The sequence below is a fragment of the Microtus ochrogaster genome, unplaced genomic scaffold (assembly GCF_000317375.1).
Source record: "Microtus ochrogaster isolate Prairie Vole_2 unplaced genomic scaffold, MicOch1.0 UNK81, whole genome shotgun sequence".
Taxonomy (NCBI): domain Eukaryota; kingdom Metazoa; phylum Chordata; class Mammalia; order Rodentia; family Cricetidae; genus Microtus; species Microtus ochrogaster.
Window position 1 is genome coordinate 798434 of NW_004949179.1, and position 25961 is coordinate 824394.

The 25961-nt window shown below is 56.5% G+C and overlaps 2 protein-coding genes across 3 annotated transcripts in view; one reads left to right on the forward strand and one right to left on the reverse strand.

The window, feature by feature from the left end:
* The first annotated feature begins 8982 nt into the window (after positions 1–8982).
* On the forward strand, positions 8983–16349 carry Comp (cartilage oligomeric matrix protein). The gene is made up of 19 exons (XM_013354944.2): positions 8983–9058; positions 9287–9372; positions 9723–9774; positions 10143–10312; positions 11078–11215; positions 11383–11457; positions 11538–11696; positions 11779–11883; positions 11967–12074; positions 12419–12578; positions 13211–13329; positions 13411–13463; positions 13546–13727; positions 13866–14044; positions 14137–14185; positions 14596–14792; positions 15508–15680; positions 15958–16097; positions 16171–16349. The coding sequence occupies exons 1-19, from the start codon at positions 8983–8985 to the stop codon at positions 16215–16217; spliced, it is 2268 nt and encodes a 755-aa protein (XP_013210398.2). The 3' UTR covers positions 16218–16349.
* A 259-nt stretch (positions 16350–16608) lies between these two features.
* Crtc1 (CREB regulated transcription coactivator 1) overlaps positions 16609–25961 on the reverse strand; it is a 57678-nt gene continuing 48325 nt past the window's right edge. Inside the window, exons 11-14 of one of the 2 annotated variants that reach the window (XM_005370553.1) lie at positions 24205–24306; positions 21864–21950; positions 21264–21444; positions 16609–20492 (exon numbers count right to left, since the gene is read on the reverse strand). In XM_005370553.1, coding sequence (XP_005370610.1) covers positions 20281–20492; positions 21264–21444; positions 21864–21950; positions 24205–24306 — 582 coding nt within the window. In that variant the 3' untranslated portion in view covers positions 16609–20280. The remainder of the gene's footprint in view (positions 20493–21263; positions 21445–21863; positions 21951–24204; positions 24307–25961) is intronic. The other variant, XM_026777756.1, reaches the window with a different exon arrangement.

Sequence of the window (25961 nt, forward strand, 5' to 3'; positions counted from 1 at the left end):
TATTTTTTGCTTCCTTGTTAAAAATCAGGTGTTTGAAGATGTGTGGATTGATATCCGGGTCTTCTATTCGGTTCCACTGGTCCTCCTGTCTGTTCTTATGCCAGTACCAGGCTGTTTTCAGTACTGTAGCTCTGTAGTAGAGTTTGAAGTCAGGGTTGTAATGCCTCCAGAAGTTCTTTTATTGTACAGGATTGTTTTGGCTATCCTGGGCTTTTTGCTTTTCCATATGAAGTTAGTACCGTTCTTTCGAGGTCTTTGAAGACTTTTGCTGAGATTTTGATGGGCATTGTGTTGAATCTGTTAATTTATTTTAATTTTAAGTGTATATACATTTTGCCTGCATGTGTATCTATACACCATGTGTGTGCAGTGCCAGCAGAGGGCAGAAGAGGGCACCGGACCCCTGGGAACTGGAGTTAGAGTGGGTGGTGAGCCACCATTGGGTGTGGGAACTGAGCCCAGGTCCTCTTCAAGATCAGCCAGCTCTCCGGCACCCTTTGGTTTTCTCTGCCCCTGCCTCTCTGCTTCTGTCTTTCTCGGTTTCGTTTCCTTCCCAATCCTGTTATATTCCTAGTAGACTGAGGTGCTGTCTGGTCCTTCTGGTGATCTAACCCACTCCACATGCCCAGCTTCCGCCTTGTTCTTCCCAGGCCATCACGGAAAGTTCTAGGCATCCTCCAACCCCACTTTCCAGGTCTGGGAATCAGCACTTTTCTCCCGCACCGAAAGAGGGCCCTGGAGCACAGAAGCGGCCACAGTCAACAAGGCCTCCTCCCAGCTGCCTGTGGCTTCCTACAAGAACCTCCTGTCCTGGCAGAGGTGCCCTTGCTGAGCTGTGGCCAGGATGAACCCTGGAGACGCCCCCTTCCTAGGAATAGCAGCGGGCCGTGGGTCCTTCTCACTCACAGCAAGCACCCTGTAGTCGGCCAGGGCCACACCCGCCTGCCGCAGATCTTAAAAACATCTTTGAACATGGTGGTGGGTTCAGCAGCCAGGGCTTCAAAGCCGCTGTGGCTTTATTGGGGGTGAGCTGGTGTGCTGGGAACTAGGTTTGGGCTTGGCCTCTAAGCCCCATGTCCCACAGAGGCTCAAGGCTGCCATTCAGGGTGGTTAGGGGCCATCCTGCAGAAGGAAGGTGCCCCTGGGCTCCTTTCCATTCCAAGCCACTGCTGGGCAGTTCTGTAGATGGAATCTCACTGAGGGGCGGAACTTAGATGACAAGTCCCTGCTGCCAGTTTGAATGGAGACGAGAGTGTGTGTGTGTGTGTGTGTGTGTGTGTGTGTGTGTGTGTGTGTTTCTTTAGTGACAGGGTCTCATGTAGCCCAGGCTGGCTGCATATTTGCTGTGTGGTTGAAATGGCTTTGAACCCTGGCTCCTCTCACCTCCACCTCCCCAGTGCTGGGCTGGAAGACCGTGCGCCGTGCTTCCTACTCAGACAGCACACAAGACACTTCAGCAGTGGAAGCAGGGCCAGTGTTTGTTGAATGAATACACAATCGAAGATGCATCAGCCCACTTGTCCATTTCTCTCGGCTGCTTCCCGGTCAGGGTAACTTAGGGGTGTGTTGGATGGGATGCAGGAGCCAGGCTTGTAGGGTGGGTCAGGTTCCAGTGGTTGGCCGGGAGGTCTACAGTGTGACCAGGGCTTTCCACTCTTCAGTCTGACAGTCATAAAATCACCCTGCTTAGACTGGCAACATTTTCCTTTAATATGTTTCTGAAGGCTCTGGCAGAACCTGGAGGAAAATTCCAGAGTAACAAGGAGAGAGCTCTTTCACGTCCTTGGGGACCAGCAGGGATGGGACCCAGGACACCCCACAGCCCCACCAGGAGGCCCTGAGATTCCCAGAGAGTGGCTCTTTGCCCACTGTCTGGTAGAGGACAGACAGACCTCCCTGACATTTCTTCCCATGCTCTGCAGAGTCTGGCGGAAGCCGCGGACCCTATGGCGCTCTGCACGCACACTTCCAGCACACTCTTGCCCGGAGCTGATACACCTTCTCAGCTTGCAGTCTTGCCCAGTCCAGAAACGCTGCCTCCTTCTCTCTCACCCTCACGTTTCCCCACACGGCCCACGCTCAGGACTGTCTCTGCTGACTCTTACCCTTCCTCCAATCACAGTGCAGAGGATCCTCCTCATGACTCCCATGGCTGCCTCTGCACCTCCATCATGACTCTAACCAGTCTGCCTTGACTAATGGAGTGTTGCTGGGGAAGTGGAACCCGGCAGATGCTCTTCGGGTCAGGTTCCGAGAAGACACCTCCCGCCCGGCTGTGGCAGGTTTGCTAACACTACCAAAACACATCCAAGTCAAGACTGATACAACAGGAGGAACCATGGAAACAGGAGGAAGAACTTTCTAGACAGAGAAGTGCAGTGGGTGGAGATGGCTCGCCAGAATGCTACAGTGAGGAGAGATCTCGTCCTCAGGAGCTTCCGAGGGTCGTGAGCAAGAGAGGAACATGGGCTAATTTATTAGCTTTTTCTGGTGTTGAACCCTGGCCATCTTCCTGTGTTTTTTTTCCCATGTGCTGGGGTTACAGTGGGAAGGAGATGCACCATCTGGGATCAGGGTGGGCTGTGGGGAGAAGAAGGAGGAAGGTGTCTCAGGTACTGAGGGTGTTGGGGTTCTTTTTTTTTTTTTTTTTTGGTTTTTCGAGACAGGGTTTCCCTGTGGGTTTGGAGCCTGTCCTGGAACTAGCTCTTGTAGACCAGGCTGGTCTCGAACTCACAGAGATCCGCCTGCCTCTGCCTCCCGAGTGCTGGGATTAAAGGCATGCGCCACCACCACCCCGCTGTGTCGGGGTTCTTGAGGGAGGGAATGCTGAGGGGCCCTAAAAGCAGCTCCTGTACCCCAACCCCGGCCACATTCCTGTCTGAGTCAGAACAGGAGTCTAAGTTGAGCTGGTGACTGGGCTTGGATGGTGTCCATTGTGGCAAGGAGGCAGAGGCTCGCCTAGCTGACCTCTGACCTTAGTGCCTTCCTCATCCTGGATTTGTGTGCTGTGACTGAACCCCAGGACCATGTAGTAAGGTGGGCCAGCCAGGAAGGTCAGCCTCTGTGTGGCGCTGGCAGCAGTCCCATGAGCATAAGGGGACAGGATGGTCGGAAACAGGTGGTCACTAGGCTACACTGCAGCCCACTGAGGTACCAATCCCAGCACCCAACCAAGAAAAACAGCCCCCCCCAGTGGAGACTAACCACAGGAGACATTCCGAGGCTGGAGGCACAGTGAGGAGGGCCAGCTAAGCTTCAGGTGCAGCACCTTGGGGCTCTGTAGAGGCAACTGCATGCTTACCCAGGGTCTCACCATGCAGGTTCCCTTGGCCCCAGCACAACCCAGTGAAGTTTGAAGGTGAATGGTTTTACCATCATGCACTATAGTTTTTAAAATAATAACTGATACATACATACATATATACACACATATAAATATATTCACACATACATACACACATACATAATAAATATATACACACATGAATATATATACATACATACATAATGCGCGCGCACACACACACACACACACACACACGCACGCTAGTGGAACTCACAATCAAACTCACCTGACTACCCAGCCCTAGACAAATGTTTCGTCCTCTTTTGGAGTCTGCTTGCTAGCTGCCACTCTGGGCCCTGGGACACTGTGACTGGCACAATCTTGGTGATCCTTGCGATCTGATGTGTGAGCCTTTGGGAGCCAAGGGTGAGGGAGATGAGCATCCCTTGAATGCTGTTGGAGCTGTGATGGCATGAGGAGGACACAGACACCAGTCCCTGACCGCTGCTGACCTCCAGATGTTTGGAAAGAACAGGCTGAGTGGTTCTCCAAGCAGGATGTTCCCTGACATCCATGGTTGCCTGGAACTCAGTGGAGGCCAAGGGAGCGACCAAGGCAGACCTGGAGCCGTGCCCAGTGGCAACCTTCCTGGGTCTGGGATGGTCACCTTTCCATAGGGCCAGTGTAGACAGAGGGGCCAGTTACAGGTGAAGGCAACCAGTCCAGTTTGGTATCTGCCAGGACCACTAGCCACATCACAGGGAACCACTGAAGCTGATGCAGGGGAGGGGTGAGGCATGTGCCTAGCCCTCCCCTGCTCTCTGCACCTCACCCTGCTCCCTCCCATCCAGCTATCCACCCACCACCATGACTCTTCCTTGAGCCATCATGGCTGTCACTCTGACCTCAGTGTCATCAGGTGACCCGTGGAGTTGCGCTGGGCCTTGCTCAGGGTACAGTGAAAGCCATTTGATGACAGCAGCAGGGAGAGCAAGTCATTTGGAGATGGACATGCCCCAGAGTCACAGCCAGATGATGCCAGATGCAGGCTGGGAAGACCTGTGCAGCCCAGGCCTGGCTCCCATGACCACCCATACCCTCCCCTGCCCCATCCACCATCCTTCATCTACCTCGGATGCCTGGACCAGGCCAGTCACAGGATACCTGCCCACCTGGGATGGTTTAGACTTTATCAGCCCTGCACAGTGTCCTCGGGCCACAACCCTTCTGTCCACAGCCTCACATTCAGCCCTGAGCCCTCCATGCAGTGGCCTCTGCTAGCTGACATTTCTTTGGCACCTTGCTGCCCAACCTCATGGCAGCTTCTCTTCCCCAGGCCTGGGCAGGAGCCAGGCGTAAACACAGCGGTTCCTGCTCCATTCATCAGCCAGTGAACAAGGGCCGCACTGTGCAGGCACTGAGGCTGCTGCAGAGAGCAGCAGAGGACTGAGGCCCGGGGCTCCCCTCTTCTGTCCCCAGCCTACTGCAAAAACCCGGGGTAGACTTTTCTTCTGTGGCCCGTGTTTTCAGCATGGCAGGGATCCTCCCTTTCTTCCCTGCCACGGGCGGAGGTGACTAGTGTGTATCGTGCCTGGCAGCTGCTCTTAAACCAAGTTTCCCTATATGTAGCCTGGGTCCCCTGGAAGGTGCCATCCTCCTGCCTCCACCTCCTCGGTGTTGGGAGAGTAGGCATGCTCCACCAGGCCTGGCTTATGTGGTGCTGGGGATGGAGCTGAGCTATAGTCCAGCCATTAGAATTGTATTTTAATTGTTATTTTAGTTTTTCACTCCTGCCCGGCTCCCCAGACAGGCTGTTCTGATTTCATTCTAGCTGATGATGGCCTTGAACTCCTTATCTTCCATCCTGCGCCCCCTGAGCACTGGAGTGGCCTTGAGCCAGGAGGTTTCTCAGCTTGCTTTTCTGAGGCAGAGACTCCCTGTGTAGTTGGGTTGGCCTGGAGCTGCATCCTTGTGCCTCAGTCTCCCTGGGACGGGGACCACACTCCAGCACCACCATTCTGGACCATACAGTTTATTTTCTAATGTTTTCTCTGTGAAGTTTGTGAGAACTACAAATGTGTGCTTGATTCTGGCATTGATCCCAAAAAGTGGGGGTATGTGCGTATGGGCGTGTGAGTGTGTGTATACATGCGTGTGCATGCATCTGTGTATTGCGTATGGGCGTGTGAGTGTGTGTATGCATGGGTGTGTAGCACTGCAGATGAAACCTGAGCCACCGAGGTTGCTTCCTGGTTGTGCTTGGTGGTTCTTCCTCATTAGCAAGAGGCAGAACCTCAAGACCACCCATAGGCTCCCTCACAGTGAGGAGCAGGGGACTAGTGGAGGCTCAGGCACCCCCACCCCTCCCCTCCTAACTCCCCATACTCTGGAGGGCACAAAGAGGCTGTAACACCCGCATCTCAGACCTGAGTTCTGACCAGATGTCTCTGGTCCATTCCAGCCGGGTCCTAGTGAAGTTTAGGTCTCTTGAATCAATTCTTGAAGACGTAAAAATGTAGACCAAAATTTGAAATATGTGAAGAAAGAGAAAGAGTCAGGCGGTGGTGGCTAGAGAGAAACCCTGGCTCAAAAAACTGAAAAAAGGGGCTGGAGAGATGGCTCAGTGGTTAAGAGCATTGCCTGTTGTTCCAAAGGTCCTGAGTTCAATTCCTGGCAACCACATGGTGGCTCACAACATTTTGTTACCAGACAGTGGTGTGGCACACGCCTTTAATCCCAGCACTCGGGAGGCAGAGGCAGGTGGATCTCTGTGAGTTTGAGGTCAGTATGGTTTACAAGAGCTAGTTCCAGGACAGGCTCCAAAGCTACAGAGAAACCCTGTCTCAAAAAAAAAAACTGAAAAAAAGAAAGAAAGAAAGAAAGGAAGGAAGGAAGGAAGGAAGGGAGAAAGGAAGGAAGGAAGGAAGGAAGGAAGGAAGGAAGGAAGGAAGGAAGGAAGCCTGGCGGTAGTGGTGCACACTTATAATTCGCCCCCACCCCCGGGAGGCAGAGGCAGGCAGATCTCGAGCCAGTTCCAGAACAGCCATGGCTACACAGAGAAAACCTGTCTCAAAAAAGAAAAAAATTCAGATGAGGGCAGGCAAGATGTCTCAGGAGATAAAGGCGCCTGGAGAAGCCTGAGGACCCGGTTCTGCCCCTGCTGGCTTTTCTCTGACCTCTACATACACAGTATGGTGCACAATAGCGTGATAGATGTGTGTGTGTGTGTGTGTGTGTGTGTGTGCGTGTGTGATCAGTATTGACGGCGCCTGAGCCTTGAATGACGTTTGCCATCATTCAGTAAAACTGTGGTGCTGTCTTTAATCTGAGGCAAGTCTGGGGCGAGAAGGGTGGGAAGCAGGCAGAGCCTGCTGAAGGCCTAGGCAGACACGGGCCTCAGACACTGGCTTCTTGACCCCTTATTATTGAGTGTAGATCTGGCTGGGCTGTGGAAATGGCCAAGTGAACCTCCCCTTGTTGCCTTGATGGATTCCCCAGACCCAGCCTGTGGCTGGGCAGCCAACAAACTTTCCCCCTGGGCGGTGGCCTGCAATCCACGCCACAGTCTCCTGGCCCAGCAGGCGTCAGTCAGAAATGGCCCCTGGGGCTCCAACAGCAGGCCCCACCTGGCCCTGATCCTGGAACCACTCAGCCTGGATGTCGGGAAGGGCAACTGGCCTGGGTTCATGAGTTCCAGAATATCACAGCTATTGCCTGGCTGGGGCCAGAACTGAGCCTGGATTCATGAGGGAAGGGCTGTGTGTGTGCGTGGACGGGTCTGGGGTTGTGTGTGTGTATGTATGGGGTTGTGCTTATATATGGTGTTGTGTGTGCATATATGCACTTATTTTTGGATTTTTTTGGAGACAGGGTTTCTCTGTAGCTTTGGAGCCTGTCCTGGAACTAGCTCTCAGTAGACCAGGCTGGCCTCGAACTCACAGAGATCCTCCTGCCTCTGCCTCTGGGATTAAAGGCGCGCGCCACCACTGCCGGCTTGTGTGCATTTGAAACATTCTCTGCACAGACTCAAGGTTACAGAAGCAGGCTGCTACACGGAGCCAGCCCACTGAGGATTCCCACAGGCTCTCTCATCCCAACAATGTCTGCTGGGCTTGGAAGAGTGGAAGAGGGACACAGGCTCAAGGTCCCAGGGAGGCCAGGGTTAGGGGTCTCTGCCCTGTGGAATTCAGGCTGTCCTCTGAGCTCCCCTCCCCATCAGTCCTGACTGTCTCCCACATGGTCCAGCGCCCCAGCTCTGCCTGCCTTTGTGCTCCCGTGTCAGAGGCTCGAGCACTCAGGTCCACCAGCAGTGGTGGTTTCTTGAGAATTCCAGCACTGGCCAGCAGAAGCAGCCCCAGGTGTGCTGGAAGCCAAAGAAAACAGGAGGTAGCCCAGCCAGGCAGGGAGTGTGCTTCTCAGAACATGGTCACCCCCACCTCCCTCTGCCGGGCTGTCCTCCCTCCTCCCACTCTGTGTCCCTATTGCCTTCCAAAGACAAGTTGGGCCTCAAGACGTTGGCACTGCCCTTTGCTAGCCCCCCTCCCCCCAGTCTGACGCCCTGGGGGCGTCTCTCTGGCAGTCCAAGCTCATTCCTGCTGAGGAGCCCCGACACCTCTGAGTGACAGTGTATCCCAGGCTGCCTCTGGCAGGGTGGGAACTGTTGCCTTCCTGTGTCCCCATTAGCTATCTAGCAGGGAACTTGACTCACGATGGGCCAGCTTTAGTAACACAGATCTAGATACACATCCTCCAACACCCCCTCACTGGAGCTAAGCACCAATGATCTAAGGCCCTTTTTAGTCTTTGTCCCTGGGCCGCCTCCTCCAGGAAGCCCCCTATGACTTCTTATTGGAACAACAAGTCTTTCTGGGACTCTGGTTTGGCTCAGAGTGGCCCCAGATGGATCAGTCCCTTCCCCTGATCCCAGCTTCTGTGTAACAGACTGAGCCGGGTCTTCTGGGAGGCCGGGTAGAGAGGGTTAAAGTTCCTGGACCCTGAGGTGACTGGTCCAGGAAGGAGGATTTTTCAGTTCCCAGCCATTTTTCTTTTTGTTACTGGCTGTCTCCCCAGTGGCTGGGGGGCAAAGCTTGGTACAGAACCCCAGGGAAGCAGAGGTTCCCTTCCCTACCCCATTGTTTCCTCGACAGTGCAAAAGGGGAAACTGAGGCATAGTCACCGCACAGTCACCGCACAGTCACCGTTTCCTGGTGATTCTGTTTCTTTGGAGGTACTGGGACTGGAATCAGGATATTGTACCCTCAAAAGTCCCTGCAGACGCCCGCTGAGCCACGCCCACGGGGACCTATTGCAGGGTTCAGAAATGTGGACCGTAAGAACCTGAGTGTGTTGGTTCGGACTTTTCTATCACCTGTGACTCTGTTTCTCCAAATGTTATATGAGAGGGGCAGATAGATACTGTCTTGCATACGACCGGCACCCGATGGTGAACGGGAGTGCGAGAGGGGAGCCCCACTTGACTCCCTCAGGTTCATCCCTCTTTCTCCTCAGACCCCATTATGTCCTGATCAGTCGAGGGTCATTCCGCGGGGCCGTGGGGCGCGGCCCTGAATGCAGAGCCCGGCCTATTTACATTGTGGCGGGCTCTGGGCAGGGCCGCGGGGGCTGTCCCGGGCCGGGCGGGGGAATAAATAGGGAGCAGGCTCAAGGGCGCTGACAGCAGCTGCAGCTCCGTCGTCATGGGCCCCACCGCCTGCGTTCTAGTGCTCGTCCTGGCTGCCATGCGTGTGACCGGACAGGGCCAGATCCCTCTGGGTAAAGCGGCTAAGTGGGAGGCGTGGGTGGGCAGGAGGCCTCTAAGCTCGCGGTTCCCGCTCCTCGGAGCTTGGGGTCGGCTCTCCAGAGACTGGGCTAAGAAATCAGGCGGCGGGTGGAGCTGGAGCAGCGGGGTGAGTTTGGAGGGCCCGGGAGATGGTGATGGTGATGGTTGGCGAGGGATGATGGTGTGGTTGCGTCGCCCATCAATGGCCCCTGCGGATGCAGGTGGAGACCTGGCCCCACAAATGCTGCGAGAACTTCAGGAGACAAACGCGGCGCTGCAGGACGTGAGGGAGCTGTTGAGACAGCAGGTAAGGGAGCAGAGAGGGAGACAGTGTGGGGAAAAACAGGGACAGGGGACCCAGCGCAGTGACAAGGCGGAGAACAAAGAGGGGACAGAAAAGGATAGACAGGGAGACAGTGCAGGGAAAGAGAAACAGCGGACAACAGAATGGGCAGGAGTGTAGGACAGAGTGGACAAGGGCGCGGGACAGCACGCGGGGATCGGATGCTCGGGGTCAGAGCCAGGGAGACGGGATCCAGAAGGGGCTAGTGCAAAGGGAGTTGTGGGCACCAGGCTTCCCAGGGAGGTGATCGTGGGAGGAGGAGGACCGCGAAGGGGCGCACTGGGAAGCTTCCCGCTGACCTCCTTCATCCGCAGGTCAAGGAGATCACGTTCCTGAAGAATACGGTGATGGAATGTGACGCCTGCGGTGAGCACTGCCGGGGCCCGAGGACGAGAGTAGGGGTGGGGAAACAGGAGAAAAGAAGAAAGAGGGGTAGGGAAGGAGGATTGCAGGGGCGGAAGAGAACCGCGGTGGAGCGGGCTGGACGCCGGAGGTGGGAGCAGACCAGGGACAGCGTGGAGCTAAGAAGACCTGCAGCGGCAGCGCGCACGCGCGAGCATGCCCCGCCCCAGTGGGCTAAAGTGAGCCCTCATGAGGGGCGTGGTCATGAACGGCTCCACCCTAGGCGAAGCAAGCTAGTCTCCTTGTAGGCGCGCCCGAAAAGCTTCTCCCCTGGGTGTGGTTCGGAGAGGCTCCTCCCCCCGAGCGTGGCCTAATTACTCCGGTCTCCAAAGGGATGCAGTCCGCGCGCACTCCGGGCCTGAGCATACGGCCGGTATCGCTCTGCGCTCCGAGCTCCTGCTTCCCCGGCGTGGTCTGCACGGAGACGGCGAACGGCGCGCGCTGCGGCCCCTGCCCTCCCGGCTACACTGGCAACGGCTCGCACTGCACCGACGTTAATGAGGTGCGCGGGCTACCCACACCCCTGCCGTCCTGACGCTACCCGGGTCGACCCCACCACAAACTCCTTCCATCCCGACGACCCCTTTATCCACCGAGGGTGTCCTCCCGCCCCTAACCCGGGGCGCGAATCCAGAAGACTGCACATCTACCCAGGGAGCTCCACCCAGGCTAACTCCATCACTGTCCCAGACGCATGCCCTGACCACGCCTTCTGCACCTACTAACGCCCACCCCGACGACTCCTTGGACGCTGTGGGTGGCTGTCCCCAACCATCCTCCTCACCACTGGGTCTCGCTCGCCCCGACCACTCGTCCACTTTAGAAAGTCGCCCTCCTCATACACCTGGCAATCGCCGCCGTGCCGGCACACCCCGTCGGCCACTTCCTCCCTCGGCTGGGGATGCTCGCCCTCCAAGTTCATTTCCTCACCCCTAAGGGGTCACAACCCCATGTCCATCAAGGCAAAGTCGTCTGCGACCCATGGGATCTCCATCCCGTGTGACACCCTACCCCAAGAACAGGCTGATGGTCCTGGCTGGAAACCAATCGATCGGGTGGTGGTGGCTCACGCCTTTAACCCCAGCTTTCTTTGAGTTCGAGGCCAGCCTGATCTACATGGTGTGTTCCAGGGCAGCCAGGGCTATGCAGAGACACTGTCTCCAATAAAACAGAACAAACAAACCCATGTCCAGATCCGGGAAGCCCCAAGGAGAGTCTCTCGAGGTTCACCTTGGGGCCTCTAATTTTATGTGCTGCTTCCTCACAGTGCAACGCTCACCCCTGTTTCCCGCGCGTGCGGTGTGTCAATACCAGCCCTGGCTTCCACTGCGATGTCTGTCCGCCTGGGTACAGCGGCCCCACCCACGAGGGCGTGGGGCTGGCCTTCGCCAAGACCAACAAACAGGTTATGAGAGCATAAACCCGACGTTTATGGCAGGAGGGAATGGAAGGCATTTTCTCCAGAAACCTCGGTCCACATCCTCATTCCAGCGAGGAAGTCCCTGAAGTCAGGGTGGACAGACAGGTCCTGGGTGAAACGTGTGTCGTCTGACAGTGGTCTCCGTCTCCCAGGTTTGCACGGATATTAACGAGTGTGAGACCGGGCAACACAATTGCGTCCCAAACTCCGTGTGTGTCAACACCCGGGTAAGGAAGGCAGGGATGATGAGAATGACGTCAGTGAGGAGCGGGTGGGTGCCCCGTTGACTAACCGCGCCTGTGTACAGGGCTCCTTCCAGTGTGGCCCCTGCCAACCCGGCTTCGTGGGTAACCAGACGTCAGGCTGCCAGCGGCGTGGGCAGCGCTTCTGTCCCGATCGGTCACCCAGTCCGTGCCATGAGAAAGCGGACTGCGTCCTGGAGCGCGACGGTTCGACGTCATGCGTGGTGAGTGAGGGCGCACAGGTCGTGGAGGAGGGGTCCCCGGGCTCAGGCGTGCGTGGACATTAACACCGACTGCCCTGCGCAGTGTGCCATCGGCTGGGCCGGCAACGGGCTCCTCTGCGGCCGCGATACGGACCTGGACGGTTTCCCGGACGAGAAGCTGCGCTGCTCAGAGCGCCAGTGCCGCAAGGTGGGTGTGACCTGGAGGGCGTGACCTGGAGGGCGTGGTGAGTCCAGATAGACACGTCCCCTCACTCGGGTACCGCTCCTCAGGATAACTGCGTGACCGTGCCCAACTCGGGGCAGGAGGACGTGGACCGCGACGGCATCGGAGACGCTTGCGACCCGGACGCAGACGGGGATGGAATCCCCAACGAGCAGGTAAATGTGAGAGAGCCGTGGACGGGGTTTGGGGACGGCTTGACCTCTAGCTGGTTGTCCAGCTTCCGTCGGAGGGGCGGGACCTACTTGGAGATGCACAGGTCTGGGAAGTGGTTTTTGTTTCTTTTTCTTTTAAATTAATTAATTAGCTCGTGTGTGTGTGTGTGTGTGTGTGTGTGTGTGTGTGTCCACTCTCCAGTGTGACACTTGCAGGAAACGGTTTTCTCCTTACACTGAGTAAGCTCCGGGGAAGTTGAACTAAAGCTATCAGCCTATCCCTCTGCCAGCCAATTGGGAGGCGATCTGTATCCCCCCTACCTGACTTCACTTGCCCTGTCTTCTAGGACAACTGCCCGCTGGTTCGAAACCCAGACCAGCGCAACTCGGACAGCGATAAGTGGGGAGATGCTTGTGACAACTGTCGGTCCCAGAAGAACGATGACCAGAAAGATACAGACCAGGATGGCCGGGGCGATGCCTGCGATGATGACATTGATGGCGACCGTGAGCATGGCTGGGGAGTCGAGGGGGGACCCATCTCTCAGTGGCAGTGCTTGAATGCTTGGAAGATGAATGGTGACCCACCCTGATGTGGCTAAAGTCAACAGAGGGAAGCCTGAAACCAGGGTTGCGAGATGGATAGAGTATCTCTGTGTAGCCCTGGCTGTTCTAGAACTCACTATATAGACATGGCTGGCCTTAACTCAGGGAGTGCCAAAGCAAACAGCAATTTTATTACATTTTAATCTATCATTTCTTTCTTTCTTTCTTTTTTTTTTTTTTTTTGGTTTTTCGAAACTGGGTTTCTCTGTAGCTTTGGAGCCTGTCCTGGAACTAGCTCTTGTAGACCATATTGGCCTCGAACTCACAGAGATCCGCCTGCCTCTGCCTCCCGAGTGCTGGGATTAAAGGTGTGCGCCACCACCGCCCGGCTTAATCTTTCATTTCTGTGTACACGCACCTGTGTGCATGCATGTATGTGCATGAGGGCCATGGCACACATGTGGAGGTCAGAGGGCGACCTGCATTGCAGGAGTGGGTTCTCTCTCAGGTGCCAGGCCTGACCCATGCTGTTCTGACCCTGTCCTAACCTGGCCTTTCTTGGGATCCAGCCTTATTTCATTGATTTGTCTTAGGAATAAAAAACATAGCTGACAACTGTCCCAGGGTGCCCAACGCTGACCAGAGTGACAGCGATAGTGATGGCGTTGGGGATGCCTGTGACAACTGTCCCCAGAGAGACAACCCGGATCAGGTATGCCGCTTCCTAGGGGAGCCTTCCTGCCAAGGGCAGCCGGGGGTCCTCGGCCCTGACTGACTCCTGACCCCACTGCAGAGAGATGTGGATCACGACTTTGTGGGCGACGCCTGTGACAGCGACCAGGACCAGTAAGTAGCCCTTGAGATGGTCGCTGCTGAGTGGTGCATGACGTCCCCTCCCAGGGCCCATTGTCTCATTCCTTCACTCTAGGGATGGGGACGGACACCAGGATTCCTGGGACAACTGCCCCACAGTGCCCAACAGCGCCCAGCAGGACTCGGACCACGATGGCCAGGGCGATGCCTGTGATGCCGATGACGACAATGACGGAGTCCCTGACGACCAGGACAACTGCCGCCTGGTGCCCAACTCAGGCCAGGAGGACAGTGACAGTAAGGGCAGTGAGGGTGTAGTCACTAGCTGATGTGGGCCTGGTCAGTAACAGGTGTGGGCGTGGCCGGCATCTCGTGTGTGGAGGGAGCGGCCTGAACTGAGCCCACAGTGGCAGCTCGTGTCCCTCCTCCTTTCAGGGGATGGCGTGGGTGACGCGTGTCAGGGCGACTTTGACGCTGACAAGGTCGTAGACAAGATCGACGTGTGCCCCGAGAATGCGGAGGTCACTCTCACCGACTTCAGGGCCTTCCAGACCGTTGTGCTGGATCCCGAGGGGGACGCGCAGATTGATCCCAACTGGGTGGTGCTCAATCAGGTGCGGCCAGGGGCCACGGTGGCTGTTTAAGGAAGCCTAGGAGCCCCTCAGCGCCGGCCTGAGACTCTTCCTTGTTCCTCCGACCTCCCCAGGGAATGGAGATCGTGCAGACTATGAACAGTGACCCTGGCCTAGCTGTGGGTGAGACGGGGCGGGGCGGGGCTGGATTATGGGGGCGTGGCCACAGAGCAGGACCTGTTAGCCTTGTCTTGGGAAGGGTAGAGAAGAGGGGAGACAGAGAGGTGAGGACAGATGGCAGGTTGCTGGAGTGGCCATAGGTGGGTTTCCATGTTGGTTGGTCTGGACGCGGGAAGGGTGGGGTTGCTGCTGTGCGTAGGGTCTTGAGGGCATGGCCTTGTGAGGGAGTGGTCTTGGGAGGCCTGGCCCTTGAGCCAGGGAGATTTGGAATGCTTTTGGATGTGGCCAATGGTATGCTGGGGGTGGGGCCTTATCAGAAAACTAGGTTGGAAGTGAACCTAGTTCTCTGGAGGAACTGGGTGTCCAGAGCAAGTAAGTTCTGGGAGGCCCCATTTCTCTCTCCCCTTCTACAGGGTACACAGCCTTCAATGGCGTGGACTTTGAGGGCACATTCCATGTGAACACGGTCACTGATGATGACTACGCTGGCTTCATCTTCGGCTACCAGGATAGCTCGAGTTTCTACGTGGTCATGTGGAAACAGATGGAACAGACATACTGGCAGGCCAACCCCTTCCGGGCGGTGGCCGAACCAGGGATCCAGCTCAAGGTGCTTGCTGCGCTGCGCCCTCTTGGTCCCTGCGCCCCCCACACACTATCCTTTCCCAACTTCACCCCAAGCCTTCACAGCCTTCCAGCACTTCTCCCCCAACCATTGCCACACAAGCCCGTGAATCCTCCTGCAGGAGGGCTGGGAAAGAAGCCCCTGCAGTCCAAGCACGGGGACTGGAGTTTGGATTCCCCAGAACCCACACAAATACTGGGTCTGCATGGCGGCCCACCTGTAATTCCAGCCTGAAAGGTAGAGACAGGCCCAGAGTAAGCTGGTTCGCGAGACTAATCAGCCTGGGGAGCCCCAGGCTTCACTACAGACCCTGCTCTATTGAACAAGGTGGCAAACTCTTGGGGATGGATATGACACTAACTCCCGGCCGCACCTCCATGTGCATACACCACATATATGCAGTATGCAGTGAAAAACTGAAGATATATCCTGCCTCAGGAAGGAAGGGAACGAGAGAGAGAGAGAGAGAGAGAGAGAGAGAGAGAGAGAGAGAGAGAATGAATACTCCCTTAGGAGCACCTCGTGTACCTTTCAGCCCAAACTTTCACAGAACGCGAGTTTTCCCTGGCCACTGCATATCCCTCCTGCAGTCACCTGCAACAGGTGCGCAGGTTCTCTAGACGCCAGCGCAAACCTAGGGGGTCCCCAGGGTGCCCCGTGCTTCCAGTCCAGAGACTGCAGACTCCCCTCCCTGTGACAGGCAGTCAAGTCCTCCACGGGTCCTGGGGAACAGCTCCGCAATGCACTGTGGCACACGGGGGACACAGCATCCCAGGTGCGGCTGCTGTGGAAGGATCCTCGCAATGTGGGCTGGAAGGATAAGACATCCTACCGCTGGTTCCTGCAGCACCGGCCTCAAGTTGGCTACATCAGGTGGGGACTGCCCTGCAGTGGGTGAGCTGCACTGGGGATGCCCCGTTTTGTGGTGGTTCTAGAAGAAATGGGCTCCATCTGCAGCATAGGCAGATGGTCCTGACTGGAACTGACAGGACCCCAGCACCTTTGTACAGGGCACCTAACACATTCTTACAGGGAAAACTGAGGCAGGCTCTTCTGCTCCTGTTGTGACACCAGTCCATATCTTTTAAGTGTGAGCCAGTGATGAAGGTGGGCTAGCACGGGAACCCCACCTCACTGGTTCCCCTCACAGGGTGCGGTTCTATGAGGGTCCTGAGCTAGTGGCTGACAGCAACGTGGTGCTGGACACGGCCATGCGTGGTGGTCGCCTGGGCGTCTTCTGCTTCTCCCAAGAGAACATCATCTGGGCTAACCTGCGCTACCGCTGCAATGGTGAGCTGGGGCCAGCAGGCAGGACCCAAAAGGCTCCAGGAGGCATTCTCACCCGCTGTCTTTCAATCTACAGATACACTCCCTGAGGACTACGGGAATCACCAGCTGCAGAGGGCCTAGGGAACTCACGTGGGCACCACTGCCTGATGAACTGTGGTAGCCTGAGCTACAGGTGTCTGTGGGTCTGGCATCACTCTGGAGGGGTGCCTGGCCCAGGAAGGAAAGGCGAATAAAGTGTAAATGCGGGGGACTGGGGGCTCTGGTCTCTGCTGCAGGAGGCTCGCTCTGTGAACGGCCCCCAGGGAGGCCCAGATCTGTACTTTGGTCATTCAGATAGTCACTACAGATGCTGACACCCGTGGTATGATCAGATGGGTATTCCAAGTTTGAAGAACCCCAAAGTCTCTGAATGGCTCAGTGGGGGCTGTGCAAGGAGCTCAGGCCTGTGTGGGGCTCAGACACAGAAGAACAAGGCATCCAGGATGGAGGAGGAAAAGAGGGAGAGGCCCAGACGAAAACATTGGGTTTTTATTACATTTCATTACAAAGGGCGCAAAAATACAAAGAAGCGTCTGCGCCAGAAGGTGGGGTGGGCAGCCGTGCGTGCCCTGAGCAACCTGACCCCCAACTGCAGTGTCCATGTGTGTAGTTCACAGACATCCACATCGGCAGAGTGCGCATGCTGGGGGCGGAGCCAGCGTGGGCACAGGGAGGGGGTGGGACCATCCATTTGCATATATCAGAGGGGCTGCCCAGCCCATGGCATTCTGTTTCCTACTATGGGGTGAGATAGCCTGAGAACCAAAGCTGGCCTCATGTCCCCCGTGTGATCAGTTGGACCTTGGTCACCCTGGGATTCTAGAGCCCCAAGAGATGGGGTGAGCCCCTACTACATGTGACGGATCTCCAGCCCCAGGGAAAGGCTGAGTGCAGAAGGTGCCGCTGTCCCCACCCTGCCCAGAGAGTTGGGCCCCTGAGCCCAACGAGTTTGAAAAAGCAATGGAAGGGGACCCCTTGCCGTTGGGAGTACCCCAGCACCCAGGCTTGAGAGGGCACAGGTCCCTCCACCTTCTTCCCCAATGGGGAGACACAGCTATGATCAATGGGGGGGTGAGCATTTGTACCACACTGAGGGCCATGCCTGAGACAGCAGTGATCAGGGGCTCCAAGTCATCCACCAGGAGATTCCTGAAGGAAGTAAGGACCCCAGGGGACAAGGAGAAAGGGTATAAAAAGGACCAGGAACTACCACACTTGAGGCAGGCCTTGGGGTCTGGAAAAGGCCGTGTCTCCCTCCAGCTGTTCGGACCACACACAGACTGCCCCATGATGCCCTCACCTGGACACTTCTTGAGGGACAACAGGCAGGGCCTAGGGCACAAATATAATCTGACCCGACCGACCCACACCTGTGCTGCAGTTCCACCAGGACCCTGACCCCACCAGCCCTCTCTACCTGTGGCTCTATTGGGCACAAACTTCCTAAGGAAAAACAGAAACCCAGGATGCTGTGAACCAATCCCATGACCACAGTGGTCAGCACCAGCACAGGTGGCTGCCTCCATACCTTCTGCCTGTTCTTGTCCTGCACCAGGCCCACTGTGACAGCTGCCAGCCATCCTGACATGCTGGGGGTGGTGTGTGGGTCTCGCTAGGGCCCCTGTAAGAGTCTTTCAAAGAGCTGAAGGCCAGACTAAGTATGCAATGAACTTGAGAGCCCTCCCTGGCATTGAACGGTGCCACAGAGAAGGAACATGGACAGGACCTGTTGCCGGAGGGGACAGAAACGGGCTGGGTGCAGCTGCCTCCTCCGTCTGGAGGCCTGTGGGTGGACAACCACTGCCCCAGGGGCTGAAACGGCAAGGTAAATTGAGGCATCTGAGTATAGTGCTCCACTTTGTTCTGAAATGGAGAAATGGGTCAGACCGCCTCATGGCTGAGACTCGGCTGAAGATGGCACATGGCTGAGGTCTGCGGGGAAAGGCCAGGTGTCCAAACCTGTCCTGAGAAAGCATGGATGTGGGCAGAGATCTATGTACATGTTGTGGGGATTCCAGGATAGCTGCTCCCAACAAAGTTCAATGGGTCAGTATGTCACGTCACCAGCTGGGGGTCCCCACAGCCCTGACTCGGGATGGCTTGATAACTGACATCTAGAAAACAAAGGCTACCCTCAGGGGTACCACTGCCACCGAGCCTCTAGGCCCAGGGTGGGGGAAGAGTGAGCCCATCCAGAACACGCAGGCACCTAACCCCTGGCTGGGGCCCCATCACCCCATCAAGGAACTTGGCAATGAACCGAGTCATGCTAACGCAGCTACATGCACACTCCTGGCTGCGGGGTGTTGAAAACGAGGCCACAAATGTGGGGGAGTCACGGGGCCATGTCCCTCCTGCCCCAGCTCACTGAGAACCTGAAAGGCCAGTGACTGGCTCCTGGAAGTCAGGCCTTGCCTGACAACTGCCTCTGGCTCTCTACCTTGCTAAGGCTGTTTGTTCAGGCTTCTCCACCTGGGGAGAATCAGACTCCAAGCATGTGCACCTTCTGTCTTAAGACAGGGTCTCACATAGCTCAGGCAGGGTGAAAGACAAGCACACACCATGCATGCTTCCTAAGGAGGATGATGGTGATGTCCCTGCTATTCCCTCCTAGCACGCACCATGGTGACAGGTGAACCGGACAAACCAATGCTATGTCCCCAAGTCCATGGGAACGGGATGGGGCATGGTGATGGAGGGGCAGCGGCTTTCTCATGCAGGCAGTCACAGAGTGGCTTGGGGAAAGACACACACAGTTCCCGTGCTCCCCAAGCCCCCAGCATGGGCAATGGGCAAAATCACCGAGAAACAAGCAAAAGGCATGGCCCTGGTGGATAAAGGCATAAGACAGCGTCAAGTTGTAACTCAAGGTCGTGGGGAATCAGAGCTTCCAGGCTAAAAGTGGCCCACAAAAGACAAGCCAGGTCCACAGCTCCCAACACAGACTGTTAGCATAGAGATGTGGCGACCAGCCAACTACTGAGACCTGGCTGGCACCTTGGGGAGGCTCAGAGGAAATGCATTCTCCAGAGGTCCCCAATAAAAGTCAAGGCCTGTTCCTAGGAGTCTGTTCTGTGGTTCTTACAGTTTTGTCACCAGGACCTTGCATCCAGTCCCCTCCTTGCCCATCCAGCTCTTTGGAGTTGAGACTAAGTGCAGGTGAGTGACATCTGGGTGTGCAGCCAGGCAGCCCGGCTTGAAAAAAAAAAAGAAAAAGGTCAAGGTGGGACTGGGGATAACACGTGCTTCCATGCCAGAGAGGCTGGAGGGTCGGCCACCAAACGTTAATATAAACTCAAGGAAAAGCAAAACCCACAGGGTTGCTGTCGCCTGAGCCCCAGTTCCTAAGCAGCAGTAAGAACCAATCATGGGACTGGGAAGGAAGGTTGAAAATGGGCAAGCGGCCTATGACCCTCTGTCTGCCCTGTATTGCAATGCTGGGCATTGTCTGGCAGTAGGCAAAGGGTGCTTGAAAGAGGGTGGAGGAGGGGACACTGGCTGCTTTAGTGGGCTCTGACCACACCACGTTTGATCACAGGTCGACTGTCAGGCTCTGAGAGCACTCAGGAATATGAAAGGCCGCCATCCAATAGTGTTTATTCTGCTCCGGTCTGTCCCTTTGCTCTGCTGTCTTCGCCCTGGGCATGGTGGGCATGCGTGACCTGACCAGGACTTGGGGTGATGGCAGAGGAGGGGCAGGGATGAAGAGAGGCAGTGACAGCTGAGAACAGTTGAATGGATGGTGCACCTTAGCCTCTGGGGCACTCCCACGCTCAGGCCCCAGATCCCTGTGCAGCACATCTGGGAGTGACACTTTGGGTATCTTGGAAGTGGACCACTGATGAGGGCCCCATCATCCCCGACGAGGGGCCAGGGAGAGAGCGTGGGCAAAGTCCATGGGGGCCAGGCACTCACAGTCCCTGTGATCAGCCTGGCTGCAGCTAGACGGATAGATGGACAGATAGCTGGCCTGGCATCAGGGAGGTGAACAACCAGGGTAGCGGCTGGCAGGGGGTGCTGGGCAGCATTGCAAGCTCAGAACCACAAGCTTGGCCGTTGGCAAAGGAGAACGGAACATCGCCATCCCCAGGTTTGGAGCGGCGCCGTCGGGGACTGACCAGCGGTGGGTGGCAAGCACGGCCACTCACAGGCGGTCCATTCGGAAGGTGTCCTCGGTGGCCGGGTCGGCTAGGACCATGTCGGGGTCATTCAACATATGAAGTCCGTCCAGGGTCAGAGGGTCGATCTTCAGTTCATCCAGTGGGAACTGATGGTCTGAGTCAAAGCTAACATCACTGACCCCTGCCAGTGTGCTGCTCAGGTCCTTAGAGAGGCTGGGGGGGGACTCTCCTGTCACTGTGGGGGGGACAAATGATAAGGCTTAGCCTTGGCTCCAGGGAACTAGACACCTCCCACCAGTGTGGGGGGCAGCTCACCCCAGGGAAAGCTCTGCAGGGGCATCAGAACAGCTAAGGTGTTCATGATGGGGTAGACACTGGCACTGGTGCACACAGCCTCAGTTGGTCCAGTCCTGAGTACAGGTTGAGACCAGACACCTACAACACCACATGCTTGGTGGCGGACGGCAATGTCCGCCTGAAGGGTACACCCTCCTGACTCACGGTCTGAGGTGCATGGCTACTCCCTGGAGGCTCAGCTCTTTACCGTCAGGGCTGTGCCTGCCCAGTTTCCAGGCCTGGAGACTCACAGCCATCCTTTCTTGGCTGGTGGATGGGTCTATCTAACCACAGAGCCCACCCTTCAAGCCGCAGGGGTCCTGAGGATAAAGCCCACAGGATGTGGGGACACTATCCCCAACAGAGAACAGGAGGTAGATAAGGGAGACTTGGGGTGGGCTGGCCACTGGGCTAGATGGAGTGAGGTTTGGCTACACTGCTCTGTGGGATGGATAGGCCTGTCCCCTGGATATGGGTGTGGGGACTGCCAGAGCAAAGGACAGAGTACTGGGCTGAAGTGTGACCAGCTTGGTCCTAAACAGGGCCCTGTGCATGGCAACTCTCCCTGGCTGAAGATGAGAACTGGAATCCAGCGCACATTGTGAGGAGAGGGAACAGGGTGTACTGTAGGGAGACAGCTGGGGCGGCAGCGTGGGCTGAGGACACACACCCGTGAGGATGATGTCAGGGATCCCGCCGTGGCCCGTGTAGCTGAGCTGCTGTGGGTCCTGCAGGCCTCCATGGCTCCCGCTCAGACCCATCATGGCGGCCTGGGCGTAGTTGAGTGTGGAGCCCGGGCTGTACAGGCTGCTGGGGCTGATGGCGTTCTCCAGCATGTTGAACTGCTCCAGCTACGCAGGGACCAGGAGAGGCCGTGAGGACGATGAACGGGGACAGTTCCTCCCACCCACGGCCCTGCTGGCAAGGTGATGGATGGATGATGGACGGGCCAGTGAGACTCGAAGCCACCAAATCCTCCCAGGCTTCCCCTCCGGCAGAGCCCTTCCCGCCACTGCCACGGGACAGTCAGGAGGGGCTCCTGCAGCCCACACCAAAGACATGCCTGCCCTTCCTCCCGTGCCCTCAAACTCTACCCTGCAGGGTTCACAGAGGTCAGGGAGATGTGGACAAGTCACCCTTGCCAGGGCCTTCACTTTCACAGTCTGGCAGCAGGACAGGGGGCAGAGCAGTGGAGCCTAGGATGGTACACAGGTCTCTGTGAGGCCTGGTCTTGCTGTGGCATGGCCCATAGGCCTGGGTACCCGCTCACCTGGCGGGACAGAGCATTGGCCTGCCTGGCTGTCATCTGCTGCTCATAGTACGCGTCCCCAAACACGCTGCCCAGGGTGGATGTGTGCTGTGGACAGAAAAGAGCCCTGCTGTGGTTGCAGCCTGAGACCCAGGGGCAGGAGTGGGGGTTCATGACATCTGTGCTTCCCACAGCCCCTGGGTGGGATGAAACTCCTGGAGCTTCCTAGAGGGTGGGGTTAACTGTCATTTAGCTTGTGATTCTTAGGGGCTGTGCCCTGATGCTGGGATGCAGGCCCTCTTACAGCACTGCCCAAACCCTGGGTATGGGGAACAGCACTTCCTTCTTAGAGGAAGCAGGAACTGTGGGGTTCCTGAAGCCGAGGACAGGCAGTGTGTGCATTTGTGTTTGGGATGCAGTATGTTCTTGGGGAAACATGGAAATGGCACAGGACACAGTCAGGGACAAGCCACTGCCTAGGGCTGCCTCCAAGGGCTGCCTGACTGTGACACCCTGGGCTCTGTGGGGTGCATTCCTATGACACTTGCCTTTCAGTCATGGCTAGCTGGACTTTCAGGACCAGGCAGAAGGACAGGGGCCGTTAGGACCGTAGGACCGTCAGAAGAGAGCTCCTGCGGGCTACACCAAGGACATGCCCTGGAGCTGGCTGGGACGTGGACAAAAGGGCATGGGTGGCCGTAAATGTGGCTAAGTCACACCCAAGGCACCTAGAGTTATAGCTATCATGAGCCTGACAGGTCACCGAAGATGGGGACCCATTTTCTCCTTTGTGACTGAGTGGCCCAAAGAAGCCACCAGACCCAGGCCTTCCTGAATGTACTGAGCAGTGCAGACACCAATGAGATCCTAAGAGACAGTGTCTACGGGCTGCTGGCTCAGTGTGAGCTTCGTCTAGGGTGTGTTCAGGATCCGGTTCCTGGGAGGAGACAGATGTCTCATGATAGGCCCTGCTGCCCAAGTCCCACAGCCTCAGCAGTAGCTGAGGATTTCATTTAAGAGGGGGCAGGGCTATTTTGGGGTGCTGGGCATACTTCTGAGATGGTGGCTGATTCTGTCCTAGAGCGTTGTGAGGCTACCCTTGAAGTAAGCAACTCAGGGTAGGGCTTGAATTCTAGCAGGAACCAGGCCTGGGTGAATAAACATGGCACCATGCTCAGAGGGGACACAGCCAAGGCCCAGTGGCCTGCCTAAGGCAACCCAACAGGAAGCCATATGTGGTCTAGCCCAGGCACCTCTGGGTTTTGGAAGAACCTTTGCCTCTGCAGTCTCCACTAGAGTCAAATTCCCCAAGAGTCCTGGCCTCACCAGCAGAAGGCACCTGTTTTCCACATGAGTGAGTGACAGGCACCCAGGCTGAACAACAGGACTAGGACAGCCTGCTCCCTCTGGGACAAACAAAGTCCCACACTATTCTCAGAGAGGTGTGCAGCGGACTGCAGGCTCCTCCTCTGTCCTACCTGCTGCTGTCGAGCCCCAGAGCTCAGTGGGAGTGGACTGGTGCTGACTGAAGCAGGTGGATGGCCACCACTGGGAACCTCACAGCCTCATCTTTGACTGGTGCTCTGTCTGGTGCTCCTTCTGGTCCTAGCCTGGAAGGAACCTACTGCCCCTGTACTGGGGCTAAGGAGACTTCAGCGCCTGGGGCGTTACAAAGGACAATACAACTGTCTCTGCCTGGTGGCATTTTAGGGTGGGGTGGCCCCGGGATGGTGAGCCCCTGACAGATGTTCTGAACAGAATGTGGGCCCAATGAGACTGAGCCACACCTCAACCCGGAACAGGGAAGCAGGCTGTGAGGAGTGGAGGGTGCTTTCTTAGCTGCAGGGCAAGGGCATCTGGGATGTGCTGCTCACTGGATCTGGGCTGTTGTGCTGACGTGTACTGACACACTGAGGCAGGAGGATTCAGAGTTTGATGTCACTTGGGCTACACAGTGAATGAGGGACAGCCTGGGCTACATAAGACCTTGTCTCAAAACCACAACCCAAGTAAAACGAAGGCCATATCAGCCAAGTGTGGTTACATACAGACTGCTGTATCAACAGCTGAACCCAGGGGTGGAGGGAGAGGCCGAGCAGCTCCCAGACTGTCTGTACCTGGACAGGCTGCCCCTTGACCTTCACAGGCCTCTGAGTCACACAGTGGGGCTGTTCTGGCATCCCGAGGACCTTTGCGCCATGGTTATCAACGGTGTGACAAACTTCTGTGCCCTGTCCTGTGTCCTGCCCCCTTGGTGCAGGAGGCCTACCTGGTGGGTGCACAGCCCTGGGCAGATGGCATGAAGCGGGTGACAGCGCAGGGGAGAGGTGAGGTGGCACAGGGCCAGGGGAGGGGCCCTTACTTGCGGGGAACTTCCAGGGGAGAAGCCTTGATTGGAGACTGGAGAGGTGGGAGACTGGTTGGCGGGTGAGCCTGCGCTCGTGCGGTACTGCAGAGACGGGGCCTGTGATGACAGACAGGCAGGGTTCGCTGACTCCTGCACTGGCCCAACAAACCCCGGCCTGATGCCTGGACCCTCAACAATGGATGCCATGTGGTTGTCAGTGGTCCTGAGAATCCACCGTGAGCTCTGAGGTGGAGGATCTGACTGACGCAGCTTCCCAAGGACACACGGAGGGCTGCAGAGACTCCTGTCAGATGCAAAACCCTTGCACACCCACCTGTCAGAGTTGTACACCCATATGGTAATCCACACACCCCTATAAGCACACCACATAAACACATATACAAACGACACTTACCTGAATTAACTCCACTCATTAATACATACACTCCATTCATGAACACATATAAAACACCCACAAATACATTTGCACACTTCCCACCTACACCCCCACAAACACTCTTGCACACATCACAGCATACACTATTTACATGAACACATACATGTGTGTGCACATCCATGGATATGTCTCAGCATCTACAACACTATGCATGCACACCTAGAATGTGCACAGACACACATTGCACACCTGCTCCATGAACCCCAGTGAGCTGGAATTCACACCTGTACATACCCACTCAAACCCCCACCCCATACATTGGACGGGAACAGCAGCTTCACAGGCGGGGATGGTCTTCTGCCCCTATCCCCTTAGCAGCCCGTCCTGGCAACCCCCCTGTGTCCGCAGCAACACACTGGGTTAAACAAAACTGCAGTGAGCACATGACATGAGATACAATCCCACAGGTCACACCCTCTGACTCCTCAAGGCATCCTCAGAGGCAGGCTGTACAGGGGCAGGGCCTGAATTCTGACAACACTCCAGCCCGGAGGCTGTGAGCATTCACGCGGCTTTCTGGGTCTCTTACTCTCAGCCTCCCCAGAGTATTTAGTGGCCTGGGTAAGCAGGCTGGGGAGGGTCAAGCCTAGACGGGTGTAGAGGAGGAAGGGCGCTCAACCAGCAGGATAGTCACGGTGGGACCAGCTTGGATGATATGGAGAACCCCATGAGCTGCGAGGCCACTCAGGTCCACTGTCCCTGGAGGCCAAAAGTTCCTGGGGTGAGGGCCAAACTTTGCTGATTTTCCTTGTCTGGCTCGAGCACGGTGCCACCCCCAGTCCTGAATGGCTACTTCCATCTGGGCCCCCTCGGTTCCCTGTGAGGCTCAGAGCCTCCTACAGCAGCCAGGACTGAAGTGGAAAATGGGAAAAGCTCAGTGTTCCCAAATGGGTTCTCCCATGCGGCCGAACAGAGGGACCCGTCACCCCCATACTCATCAAGAAACAGAGGTCAGGGGTTAAAGGGGTTCAGCTTAGCACCTGTCTGTCTCTTCAACCTGAATTTGGAGCCCATGATCTCCCTCCTGCTCGGGCCTCTCAGTGCAACCCTTGACTTGCCCCAGCAAGAGGGCAGCTCAGAGTGGGCTCTGGAATCAGTGACTGTTTGTACCTCCATTTTCCAGCTATACACTGTAACTGCTCAGCTTAGACAATGCAAGCAGCGAGTCCCACTGAGTGCCCAGGGACCACCTCAGGCTCACCCTGAGTGCCCAGGGAGCCCCTCAGGCTCACCCTCTGAGTGCCCAGGGACCCCCTCAGGCTCACCCTGAGTGCCCAGAGACCTCCTCAGGCTCACCCTCTGAGTGCCCAGGGAC

What these genes read in the sequence shown, in the direction of transcription:
- Comp (XM_013354944.2), top strand. Translation starts at nt 8,983, where the DNA reads ATGGGCCCCACCGCCTGCGTTCTAGTGCTCGTCCTGGCTGCCATGCGT. An exon ending in CAGAGCGCCAGTGCCGCAAG is followed by an intron (nt 11,884 to 11,966) that starts GTGGGTGTGACC and finishes ACCGCTCCTCAG; the next exon opens with GATAACTGCGTGACCGTGCC. An exon ending in TGATGACATTGATGGCGACC is followed by an intron (nt 12,579 to 13,210) that starts GTGAGCATGGCT and finishes GATTTGTCTTAG; the next exon opens with GAATAAAAAACATAGCTGAC.